Source organism: Stegastes partitus, unplaced genomic scaffold (genome assembly GCF_000690725.1).
Source record: "Stegastes partitus isolate 25-593 unplaced genomic scaffold, Stegastes_partitus-1.0.2 Scaffold494, whole genome shotgun sequence".
In the NCBI taxonomy this organism is placed as follows: domain Eukaryota; kingdom Metazoa; phylum Chordata; class Actinopteri; family Pomacentridae; genus Stegastes; species Stegastes partitus.
The window spans coordinates 167484-180179 of record NW_007578225.1 but is presented as its reverse complement, the minus strand read 5'-3'; the positions used below and the strand labels follow the sequence as shown (position 1 = coordinate 180179).

General features: G+C 44.6%; 1 protein-coding gene across 1 annotated transcript; it reads left to right on the top strand.

Annotated features, from left to right (window-relative positions):
* The first annotated feature begins 1254 nt into the window (after positions 1-1254).
* On the top strand, positions 1255-11436 carry zbtb21 (zinc finger and BTB domain containing 21). The gene is made up of 2 exons (XM_008287288.1): positions 1255-1353; positions 5540-11436. The coding sequence occupies exon 2, from the start codon at positions 5542-5544 to the stop codon at positions 8605-8607; it is 3066 nt and encodes a 1021-aa protein (XP_008285510.1). The 5' UTR covers positions 1255-1353; positions 5540-5541; the 3' UTR covers positions 8608-11436.
* Positions 11437-12696: the final 1260 nt, after the last annotated feature.

The following is a 12696-nucleotide window of genomic DNA, read 5'->3' as shown; positions in this document are numbered from 1 at the left end:
TAGTGGAATGAAACTGCATTCCTCCTGAGACCAGCACACGATGACAGGACAGAATACAAAAAGAAGCCGACACCGGCGCTGCAGAGTATCTGAGGTTAAAAAAAAAAAACATTACCGGCAAAATATCCAGTTTATCCATCCATCCATCCATCCATCCATCCATCTATTGTCTATATCTTATTATATTCTGCTAGATGTGTATATTCTTGTATATATTTATTGTAATTTATTTTTATTATTATTTATTTTATTTGGGGTTTTTTCCTTCTATAGTTATTTTACTTTATTGCTATTCTTTTCCTTGCTCATTCCGAGGGCGGCACCAACAGCCGGAACCAAATTCCATGTATGTTGTGTACATACTTGGCCATTAAAGCTGATTCTGATTCTGACACACCGCTTAATCCTCACTCGGGTCGCGGGCATCCAGTTTATTTATGACCAAGATATTGAAAATGTTGCCCATGTGTGATGATAATCTATCAAACTCCTAATGGCAACAATAAAATGTGCTTTTATTGTCACCAGGCTACTTGTTGCCATGTTTTTATAGTTTCTTTCATGATTAAAAAAACATGTTCTGCAATGCACCCATCATCACTGTGGCCAGAACGCTGCAGAGAACCAGCTCAGGCTGCCTCGTAAAAAACACTTTATATGACAGAAACATGTTTTGACTTTACAGTGACATCATATCCAGCTGTGATGGAGCTCAGGACTGACTGCTGCTGCTGCATTCTGTGAAACCGTGAATGACTTATCAGCTGTGAGGCTGCAGGGCCCCCGACCCAGGCCCCTCCAGAGGTCCCTCTGACAGGAGCTACAAAACAGTGAGAATCTATGAACTATAAAGCACACAACAGAAACATCCCTGCATGCAAAACAGTGAGTGATCAAAGTGGCTTGGTGCTATAGAAAATAAACTAATAAACATAGCTGTTGCTCAGTGGACCCTGTTAGTGACTTAACAGGTCCAAACTAGCTGCTATAAGAGGGGAGGCGCACAGGGGGTTTAGTACATGCACTAAAACTTCAGTCAGCTTTCCTCTGCCGCCCTAAAACTCCCTGTTTAAAAACGAAACAGAGAAAAACGTCCGTCTGAAGTGAAAAACATGACATGTCCCTTTAAATTAGCCTCAGCGTCGGCTCCTCGGCTGGCCCCGCCCACCGCTCCCCCACCGGCCTATCGGCGAGCGGCGCACGTGACGAGCGTTCTTTGCAATGACCTCATCTCTGGTGTGGGATGACGTCAAATTCAAGATGGATGGAATCACGACCAACGCGCAGAAAGCGACACAACACTGAATAAAGTCGTCGCCGCGTGGAGGAGAGGCCGAGCCGACGACGGGCAGGGTAAGTGCGGCCACACGGGCAAAGTTACCGCTGAATGGAGGGGACGGGGAGGGGGACCGGAGTTGGCGGAGCTGTTACGGAGAAGCTTTTTTCCCTTCTCCTCCCTGACGTAACTCGATAGGGGGATTGTGCTGCTGGAAAACCTGACCAGCTCCAACCTGTTTAGCAGCCGCCCGCCGCGTTAGGCCGACGGAGCGGCACCTCCGGCGGCTGGAGCGGAGCGCCGTCCCCGCGGCTCTCTCCCGCCGCACCGACTCTTGTTTTCATTCCGCGGAGTCCATTGAAACGCGCTCAACTTTTCTCCGCTTGGCCGTGACGGAGCCCCCGAACGCTCGAGTCTTTCGCCATTTGCCCCCGCCGAGGAAATATGTTGCCGCGCTGAGAAGTGAAAGCGGCGCTTCGGTTGGAGAAGTTCAGTGAGGAGAGCCCGAGCCACGTCTCAGGATGATCTAATGCCGGCAGTCAGCGTCACTCAGCCTCCTGTGAGGAACCCGACACGACCCATTATTCCCGGTTGTGCCTCTAACGCGACCCACAAGTTTGGACTCCGCCGGGCCACGCTGGGGTTTTTTTTTTAATGAATGAATGAAGCTCGTGGCCGTAAACGTATAGAACAAGTGTGAAGCTGGACGCCGCCAGTCAGCTGCCTTCCAGCCTCACTGTTCACAATAAACGCCACGCAGGGCAACGTGTGAGAAAATACAGATAACACAGGAGTACAAGGCAACTTCTAGGAGATAAGGAGGCAGTTGTTCTGATAAAGCTTCCTCGATTAATCAATTAGACCAATAAAATGGTTGAAAATGTAGATTAGGCTTCACAAAGAAGTCCCCAAATGAAAAATGTCTTATATTGTTCACAACACAAATATTAATATCTGCCACCAAGGAGAGAAGAAACTAGAAGAGCTGGAGTCAGATCATTTAAACTTTATTTTTTGTTAAATTACTCAAACCGGTTCACGGATTATCAAAATAGTTGATCATTTTTATTTACATTCCACCTCTCATCCAAGAGGCTTCATCAGCTCTGACTGACTAGTTGGGAGCTCCAGATATCCTGAAGGAGACATTAACACCTGAGTTTTGGTTTCATTTGGGGCTTTGCTGCTCCTCCCCCTCGTTATGAGTCATTAGTGCTCCCCCTAACACAGTGGGGTTCGTTAGGGTCTTTTGTGGCTAGATGTGGTTTCATCTTCCTGGTCAGAGATCTTAGGACTGAGTTGTAAACAGGTGATGCCTCAGACCTCCACCTCTGTTGAGGGATGGTCTTTCCAGTTAGATGGGTTCTTTCACCCCTCTCTCAAACCATCTGTCCTCCCTGGCCTAAATCTGTACGTTGTTGTCTTCAAATGTGTGTCCTTAAGATGCATCTTAAGGACAAAGGACAACCCCCCAATCGAAACTCAGGTGTTAACGGCTCCTTTAAGGATATCTGGAACTCACAACTCGTCAGTCAGAGCTGATGAAGCCTCTTGGATGAGAGGTGGAACGTCTTCAAGGAACTCAAGCAGCTGCTACGATTAATCCACGAGAATAACCACGACCTGGAGGACTGAGAATCTTCACAGACACAATTAATAGACTAATTGTTGTAACTCTAAATTGTCTATACGTCAGACAGTGATCGCGTTATGTTGAGAACAAACTGAATAAATTGTTGTCTTACTGCTGAATACTGTACATGCAGACTAGTTTATTGTTTAAGTTCCTCTCTGGTTGTTGATTTAACCCCTAAAGACTCATCTCCATGTGTATGAAGTGTTTTTTTCCTGAGAATAATCCTTTCCTGCCTTCGCTGTAACTCTACACCGTCGCTGTCCCTCCACCCAAACGTGCTGCAGCTCGAGCACACCAGCTCACCCAAAACCACACAATGCCAGACAATAGGAAGTATTGACACTGGAGTAATTCAACCAGACGTGTTCGAACCAGAAAGCACTTCTGAAGAAAGATGACATGGAAAGCTGCACCCTCTGAGTCGTGTTTGTTACCCTGGGTTGTCTTTGGTGTATTTCAAGGTAGAAGTGGTCTGCCATGGCTTCCACTGTGAGTCTTACTCGTGGTGGATCTCCCGGCTTATAAAACACACGACGTGAATGTGTTAACGAGGTAAAAGCAGTGTGATTTCCACCAGAGGGGTTCCGAAGCTAATGCACTCTCCCACATCAGTCCCACGTCCCCGAGGGCTCCACAAAATAAAGTAGCACTTCTCTAAATCACTGTCAGCGCAGGCTGGACGTGATGATGTTCATGAAAGTCAGATGAATAGCGGGGCTGCTGCATCAGACCAGCTGTTTGGTGAACACACCAGTACGTCCACTTTATCGCTATACAGCAGGCGAGGATGTTATTATGTGGTAATGGTCACGAATACGGGGTTTCTGCCGGGAAATTGTTTAGCCTGGGCAGTAAACCAGTCAGATCCTGATGGATATCGGCTCGTGTTTGATTTAGCTTGTCGACGGTGGTCGGCCCGAGCCTTCCTGTGTGGAGTTTGCATGTGTGGGTTTTCTCCGGGAGCTCCAGCCTCCTCCCACAGTCCAAAGGCATGATGGCGGATTAGCCGGTGGTTCTAAATTGGCTGTGGGTGTGAGCGTGCGTGGCTGTTTGTATTCGTCTCAGCTCTGTAATGGGCTGGCGACCTGCAGACCCCGTGTTTCGTCCAGTGTCAGCAGGGAACCTCTGCAGGATAAAGCAGCTGTAACTAATGGATGTATAATCGTAGCCAAACTCTGTCAACATGTGGCACTGGCTGCATGAAATCCCACTTGTGCTTCTCTGTTTTTTTTTTTTTTTGAGAGTTAACCTTTTGTGTTATTTAAACAAATGATATGTTTGACGCTGTAAGTGGAGGTGGCCTCATGCGAAGCCTTTACTCTATTTTAAACTTCCTGCATTGGCCTGCGCTGCGGAGGGTGACTTGACAGAGCTGCATTTTCATACCTTCAGACAACTAGCATGATGTAATGCCCATAAACCTGCTGTGTATGTCCTCCTGTATCAGCGTGCACCATTTTGTGATGAATAAAAAGCTGCAACTTTGACCTCTAGTGACCAATACAAATAACTACCAGATAAAACCTGCCACATGAGACACATTCAGCCTGTTGCTTAGGTACTATTAGTGTGGACTTTAATTAAGTCGTCAGTATTTATAATCCAATAAGAAATGCACACAATGAAGTTCGTTTAATTATCAATTACTCTGATGATTATTGTCTTGATAAATCATTTGCTAGGAAAGATCTGACAATACAGGACAATATAATCATTAGGGTTGCAACTAATGATTGTTTTCATTGTCAATTAATCTGTAAATTATTTTTTCAATTAATAAATCAGTTGTTTGGTCTATAAAGTGTTTCCCAAAACCCCAGATGACCTCTTCAAATGTCTTGTTTTGTCCACAACCAAAAACACATTCAGTCTGCTGTCAGCTGATTCTCAAAATAGTCAAGAATTAATTGATTAATCATTGCAGCTCTAGTGATTAAATGTAGGAAGCTGAAGATATTCAGTTTACAGAGATATAAATACAAACTTCACAAAAAAAAATCACAAAATCAGTTATTAAATGTAAAAAAAATAAAATAAATGGTTGCAGATCATTTTCTGTGGATCGACTAATTGAATTAAAGATGTAGTTAGTGTGTCATTACTGAGCCTTAAAACAAGTGTTGGTTTACACATAGCACACAGCAACATGCTCAGTCACCAATGATGAAGTTTCAACTACAATAATCATAAATAAATAAAGATTCTTTTAAACAACAGTTATTTTCACGGCATCCTGTTTCCTCTGTTTACCAGCAGGTTGATGTTAACACCCTGTGGATTATATGAATTTGCAATCAATAGGGATTTCTATTAAATATTATCTCATCTAAATATTAGTAACAAAACGACGACGGTCCTGTTGAACGGTAGTAAAATCAAGTTTATTTACATGAGAGACAACAACCGTGTATTGAGCTTTGTTATAGACTTACATAATTTTATATTTACCATCAGACGTCAACTCAGGTTCATAACAGGGTGACACGTCTCATGTCTGCGCTTCGCTCAGCTATTATTTTGTTTGTGTGCCTGTTTATGCTCATCTGTATGTTTAGTGCACACTTAATCAGCACCTTTTTGTGTCTACGTTCCTGCAGCAAATATAATCTTCTTGTTTTGTCTTTCAGCCATGGAGAGCCTTGTTCATTACAGCAACCCCTCCCATGCCCTCTCAGTGTTGGGGGTTCTGAATGAGCAGCGACTGCGGGGCCAAATGTGTGACGTGGTCCTGGTGGTGGCGGACCAGAGGTACCAGGCCCACAAGAGTGTTCTGGCTGCCAGCAGTGAGTATTTCCAGTCCCTGTTCACACGGATGGACGCAGAGTCACTGAAAGTTGTAAACCTGGACTTCTGTGAGCCCGACGCCTTCGAGATAGTTTTGAATTACATTTACTCCTCCTCACTCTTTGTGGACAAAGGCAGCCTGGCAGCCATTCAAGAGCTGGGCTACAGCCTTGGAATCCCTTTCCTCACCAACATTGTGTCAACAAGGCCACATGCATCCTACTGTGTGTCCAGAAAAAGGCTTTCGTTCTCAGAGGGGGAAGAGAATGATGTCCAGACAAGGAGCGTCATTGTGTGTCGGGTCCGGAATGACACAGCCAATCCCTCTCGCTCAAGTTATCAGAGAAAAACATCAGAGAAATCATCGTCTGTGCACTCTGTCCGAGGGTCAGCTCAGCCGCCGTCAGAACACAACTCGTATGAATCAGTCAGGAACTCTGAATCCAGCAGGAAGTCATCTGAGCAGAGTGACGCCTCTGAGAGGAAGCCCACCTATCCATACAGCCCCATACTAAAAGGAAACTCATCACACATCCCATCTGTTAGGCCCCAGCTGACCTCGTCGGTATCCTTCAGTGATGCTGAAGTTCAGCACATGAGGCTGCAGTCTGGCACTGATCACGACGCAACGGAGGAGAACGAAGAGCAGGAGGCCCGCTATCATACCAAAGTGCCATTTCAGGGTCAGGCCACTGAGCCCAGCCAGACCATCGACAGGAGCGGGCCCCTTATAAAGAGCCTGCTCCGAAGATCTTTGTCCATGGACAGCCCTGTTCCAGTCTTCTCCCCCACGCTGGAGCTCAAGGAGCTGCAAAATCGAGAGCAGTCAGTTGTTAAAATGGCATCAAAAGCATCTGGGCCAGAAACCTCTGCCCACAATGGCAATTCAACTAGAACATCTCCTCTGGTTCTCAGGTCAAAGTACTCCAGCAGGAGGGACGAATCAACTCAGGTAGACCACGAGGTCAGTGTGAAAGCAGAGCCCAGCAGTCCACTCGCTGACCCCATGGACATCATTCGGATCACAGTCGGGGATGCTTTGCCGGTCAGTCTCAAAGACTTGCAGACAAATTATGACCAGGGTTCCAGGGCAGAGTTTAATCCTGTGGGCAAAAGAAAGGACAGGCCAGATAACAGGAGGTATCCATTCAAGAAGAGCAAATTCTTTAAAGAGCATGCCCTGTCGCTGGATGTGAACATGTCAGAAACAGCCACTCAGCATGCCAGCAGTGACCCCAATGAGGACAGCGAGGAGCCAACTCAGAACAAGATTTTCAAATGCTGGAATTGTTTAAAGGTTTTCCGGTCCAGTGCAGGACTTCACCGCCATGTAAATATGTATCACAACCCGGAAAAGCCGTATGCTTGCGACATCTGCCACAAGCGCTTCCATACCAACTTCAAAGTGTGGACACACTGCCAGACTCAGCATGGTGTAGTACAAAACCCAGCATCGTCCTCCAGCTCCTCCATGCTGGACGAGAAATTTCAAAAGAAGTTAATAGATATTGTGCGAGAGAGAGAAATAAAGAAAGCTTTGCTTTGGAAGCTGAAGAGGAATAAGCAGGGTTTACAGTCTCCTGCACTTACCAAAAAGAGATCAAGGCCCAGCTTCATCTGTCCTTATTGTGGGAAAGTGTTTGTATTCCAGTCTCAGTACAGACAGCATTTAAGGACACATCCTGCTGAAAAGGCAGACCAGGACACAGCGAGCGAGGGCATCCTCTACCAGGAACAGGATGAGATCAGTCATCAGAAGAACACTGACCCTGGTGTTTACTCCTGTAGACTCTGTAACATGAAGCTGTCGTCGCTCCTAGAGCAGGGTGACCACGAGAGAGGCTGTCGACATTCGACTGTATGCCCTTACTGCGGCCTCCGATTCTCAAGTCCGGTCGTCAAGAAGGACCACGAGGCGCATTGTAAGTACAAGAAACTGACGTGCCTGGAATGCATGCGGACCTTCAAATCGTCCTTCAGCATATGGCGCCACCAGGTGGAAGTCCACAACCACAACATGATGACTGTTAAAGACCAGATGCACCTGAAGCAGCAAGAAAACAGCGAAGAAACGTCAGACATGCTCAAAGAGGAGCATTACAGCGATGAGCCTCTACCAACTGGGAGTTCTAGAGAGAACATCAGCTACAGCGACTCCTCAGGTCCGCCCATGTACGACTCAGAAGACTCCTCATCCTATGTGCCTGAGGACCTGAGCATGGGTCACCTTGGCAAGCTGGTGGTGAAGGAGGAGCCGTTAGAGGAGGCTGTGAGTGAGAGGGACAACTCAGAGGCAGCCAAAAGTGGGCCCGATGAGGCCGGTGTGTGGCCATGCGAGAAATGCGGAAATCTTTTCAGCTCTCGCAAAGACCTGGAGCGACACCAGGAGCTGCTATGCCACATCAAACCATTCATCTGTCACATCTGCAACAAAGCCTTCAGGACCAACTTCCGCCTTTGGAGCCACTTCCAGTCTCACATGTCGACTGCCGGCGAACCTGGAGCCAAAGAGATCGACAGACACCCGTCTCCTCTGTCTCCCTCTCCTCCTCTGACCCCTCAGACCTCAGAGCGTCCCTCCCCACAGGCCTCGGTGCTCAAAACCACCCAGGCGGCTCCAGTCGCTGCGGCGATGGCCGAGGAGTCCAGCAGCCCGGAGCCCTGCAGCTCCTCGGTGAGCAAGACCAAGAGGCCGGAACTGGAACGGCAAGCCAGCGGCCACAGCCCTCTGTCGAGGTCCAACAGCATGGAGAATCCAGGCGGCTCTCAGGAATCGGACACGCTTTTCTACCATGCACCGTCTCTGTCTGCCCTGACATTTAAGAGGCAGTACATGTGCAAGCTCTGCCACAGGACCTTCAAGACGGCCTTCAGCCTGTGGAGCCACGAGCAGAGTCACAGCCACATGTAGGCGCCGGACAGCCGTGCATCTCTCCGAAGAGACTCTACTTAATATTAGAATAAACACACCTCAGCCTACAAAAGGAAGACTTTGAATGTATAGCTTCTTCGCTTGCCTCCAATGTCATATATTCAAGTGGCCATGTTCATTAGAGGTGTAAATGTGAATGTGCAATCAAGTGCTAGATTCCTCTGTGAGATGAGATGATTATAAATGGGTTCTTCTTTTTTTTTATTATTATTATTTTTCTTTCAAAATGATCTAAAAGATTCGATCTGTTTTAAACCTCTTTTAGTTGTCTTCATGTAATAACTGTGTAGGTGTTTTGAGAGAACACGGTACAGCGTCGCACCCCTCATCACAGGAGGAGGAGGGACGACGACATACGGTATCCTCTCAAAGTGTGAAACCAGTGCTTTAAAAGTTTTGGAGGCTGCAGTTAAGTTAGTGCTTTTTGCTTTTGTATCAGATCTATCTCTTGGTGTGAGTGACATCCCTTAAGGTGATATTGGTGGCCTCAACGACGTATTTAATATGCACTTTGTTTAACAGTTTGATTCCGGTATAGAGAGACGTAGTCCGAGACGTTTGCCTGGAGCGTTTAGCGTAGAGCCCGACCGATACCGGATCTTTAAAGGGGCTGATGCAGATTGTAGGAGAGCTGAAAATCATGATGTTGATATTCTTTATATATCTATACAGTATTTGTTAAAGTTAATAATGAGAAAGGAAAATCATGACATGTTTACTTTCCAGCAACGTATTTCACAAACAGTCGCTCTGCTGGACAGACTTTTCCTGCGTTAGAAAAGAAAAGAACAAAAAGAGATGTTTTTATATTAGTGCTTAGCGGACAACATAAACGCCGATACAGCTTCAACAGGCCAATGATAATCGCAGCCAACCGATATGTCGGTCGGGCTCTAGTTTAGATTTTAATCTGCAGGAGTAAAAATGATAAATAGGCTCAAATATTTATTTTTTTTTAATCATGCTTAGCGTTCCTCAGTTTCTGTTAGTTTTCTTTGAGTCTCATATTGCCTTTGCATCATTTAGTTCCATAATTAAATAAGACCTTCAGTATAACAACACGTGCTGTACATCAAACACACCTCAGATGCCTGTTTGTTTTTAAGCTCAGCGCTTCAGATTTACCGCTCTCAGTCTTCATTCAGTACCCACAGTGTATCTTCCTAATGAGCAGCCAGCGGAGTCGCTTCTACTTGACGGAGACGGTGCAATCATCAGTCATAAGACTCAAAGAAGTTTTGTTTTCTGCAGGGAAATGACTAAGAAATCTAAATGTTGCTGAGCTTTGTTAAAAAAAAAAAGTGCTCAAAGCAGCACTCTGGGAATCACAGCATCTGTCTGAGGAGATAACGAACAAGTGGATTGATTTGATAGCATCCTTCAAGACGAGGTACACTAGACACTCTGGGGGCTCATAGACGGGATGTAAAAGATGGATGTAGCCGCTGTGACGTCATCCGCTGGTCTGGGGACTGCTGTTGTGAACCCTCCTAGTCGCCATCTTGGATCTTTTTAAGAGTCAGAAGGTGGGATTGACTAAACACCAGAGGACACACTGCCCACCCACCCACGTCTGACCAGAACCGTCAACCCACCAGACACACTCACAAACATCATCCAGTTTGACGCCTTCTTCTGATTTAATTTTCAAATTATTTTTCAGATAGACTGAGAGAACATTAATCAGAAGGAGGGAACTCAACAAAACAATCATGACTTGTGGAAAACAGATGTTGACTTAGCTTTTCGTAGTGATGTTTTGAATTCGAGTAGTGCTCTGTGGTGTTAAAGGCACTGCTGCATTGGCTTCACTTGTTAAAGACGGCTGCTACATCCATTTTTTTTTGTTTACACAGTCTTGAGCCATGTCCCAGCCACAGCGTTATTTAATTGGTCACATGTCACGAGTAACAGCCTATGATACTGAAGGATAAACTTTAGAAAGGAGGAGTTATTTACATTTTTAACAGTTTTTTTTAAATTACAAATGTATAGTAAAAAGGCTTCAAATATTGGTTATCAGTCTGCTTTGTTAATAAAAAGTCTGTATCGGCTCTGACACAAACATATCGGTCGACCCCTGATAGTAAATCATGTACATCAGTCACTTCTGGATCCCTGCGGTCTGCCACCAGAACAGCACCGGTGTTCTGTAAACACACCGATGGAGTTTTTTGCAATTCAACACATCTGGTAATTAACCGAGCTTTACAGTGCTTTGATGGCCTTATGCAACTTAAGAAAAAAAAAATATTTTGTCAATATTATTTTACACAAAAAGCACAACAGAGTTTCAGACGACTTATGACTCAGGCATTTCGAGGTGATGAAATCATGAGGAGGGAGAAAACAAATCTTTTATTCTCTGAACGGTGACGGAGTGTTCCTGCTTCCTGAAGATTTATTATATAAAAAAAAAAAGATTGTGTTTTGATTGTATTCCAGTTGTTTTACAATTGTATTCTTGTACAAGTATACTGTATATTTCTGCTTCGGCTTGATGGATTAGAACTTTGTCATAAATTATTTGGATTGCACCTATTTGGGAGGAGTCACAGAGAGCTCCACACGGACTACGGGACTTTGTTTTCCTCTGAGTGGGCGACGTAAGCTGCATCGTGATGTTCGATTCTTTGCAGAAATTCTGTATTGATAATAGTGCTCTTAATTTCTCGTGAGAAAAACTTTATGAAAGTTTCACAGAAATGATTAGACTTGTGTACATGGAAGTGTTTGTATTCTCGATTTTGTACCGATTTTGTTAGTATATATATATATATATATATATATAAAAAAAAGTTTTATCTTTTTAGTATTCCTGTGCTCTCACTGCAATAATTAATACTTGTATCAGCTTTGGTTGCATTATCGTTGCTTTTGGGGACTTGCAGCTGTTTTGTGTTTAGGTTTTTCTACAGTTTTTGTGCTTCATTTCTGTAATAAAGAGTAACAATGGAGTATATATATATAAATATATACAATCATTTGTGCTATTTGAATGATTTAAATTAAGGGGTGAGCTTGATGTAAACATTTAGTCATTTAAAGATGTGATTCTGAAGGAAGAATGTTGATGCTAAGCTAGTTAGCATATTTAGATAGTCAACATATGTGTGGTTTTTATCCCCATCGCTCCCTCTGCTCCTCCCTCTCCTGTTCCCCGTCTTATGAGAACTAACATGTACGTGAGCAGAACATGCTGCAGCAGTGTTGTGTGGATCAGCCACACAGAGAACGGATCACTTGTCGACTGTGAGGAGATGTTTGCTGAATTTGGCAGAAGTGTATTTGAAATAATAATAATGTTTTTGGTCGGCAATCCAAAGAGCATCCAAAGCACTCTAATATGAAATATAAAGAAAAGTTTAACTCGCATTATTTTTTCTTGACAAAAGGTTTACAGATTTAGAATCACTGACTCTACCTTTACCAACAACTTTCACTCGCTGCCGTAGTGCTTTAAACTTTGTCAAGTCAGAAAGCAGTGCTCACGTTGACGAGTGACTGTTGTAGGAAAATAGCTCGTCATTTCCCACAGTCCAGGGGGAAACATTTATAAATCCTGTTCTGTCCAAAGACAAAGAATTTATTTTGGTGTATGACAAGAAAAAAGATCCAGCCATACCGCGTGTGACATCTTTCCATAGAAATCACAGTAATTGTTGATTAAAGCCCCTCTGTGGTTATCGATTTAACATGTAAAAACTCATCCCTGTGTATCAAAGTTACATATTTAGATCTTTTTTTTTCCAGGAAAATAATCCTTTTCTAGCTAAAAATGACTAAGCTGTAACCACGCCGTTGCTTCCTCGACAACATGCTGATCGAGAAGTCACTCGAGCTCACCTATGACTCCGCTTCAGCACCGTGAAACTACTCAACAATAGCAGACTGTCTTACTGAAGTCGCTCAGCCATACATGTTTAAACTGGAAACTGATTCTGGAGAAGAAGAATGATGCAGTAAGTCCCGCCCTGCACGTTGACGGGATCGGTTGTTTAGGTCGTCAAGATGGAAACGCTCAGCTGTGGTACTGACTGCCTGTTTCGCTCATGATATGTTCTCCTG

What these genes read in the sequence shown, in the direction of transcription:
- zbtb21 (XM_008287288.1), top strand. Translation starts at nt 5,542, where the DNA reads ATGGAGAGCCTTGTTCATTACAGCAACCCCTCCCATGCCCTCTCAGTG.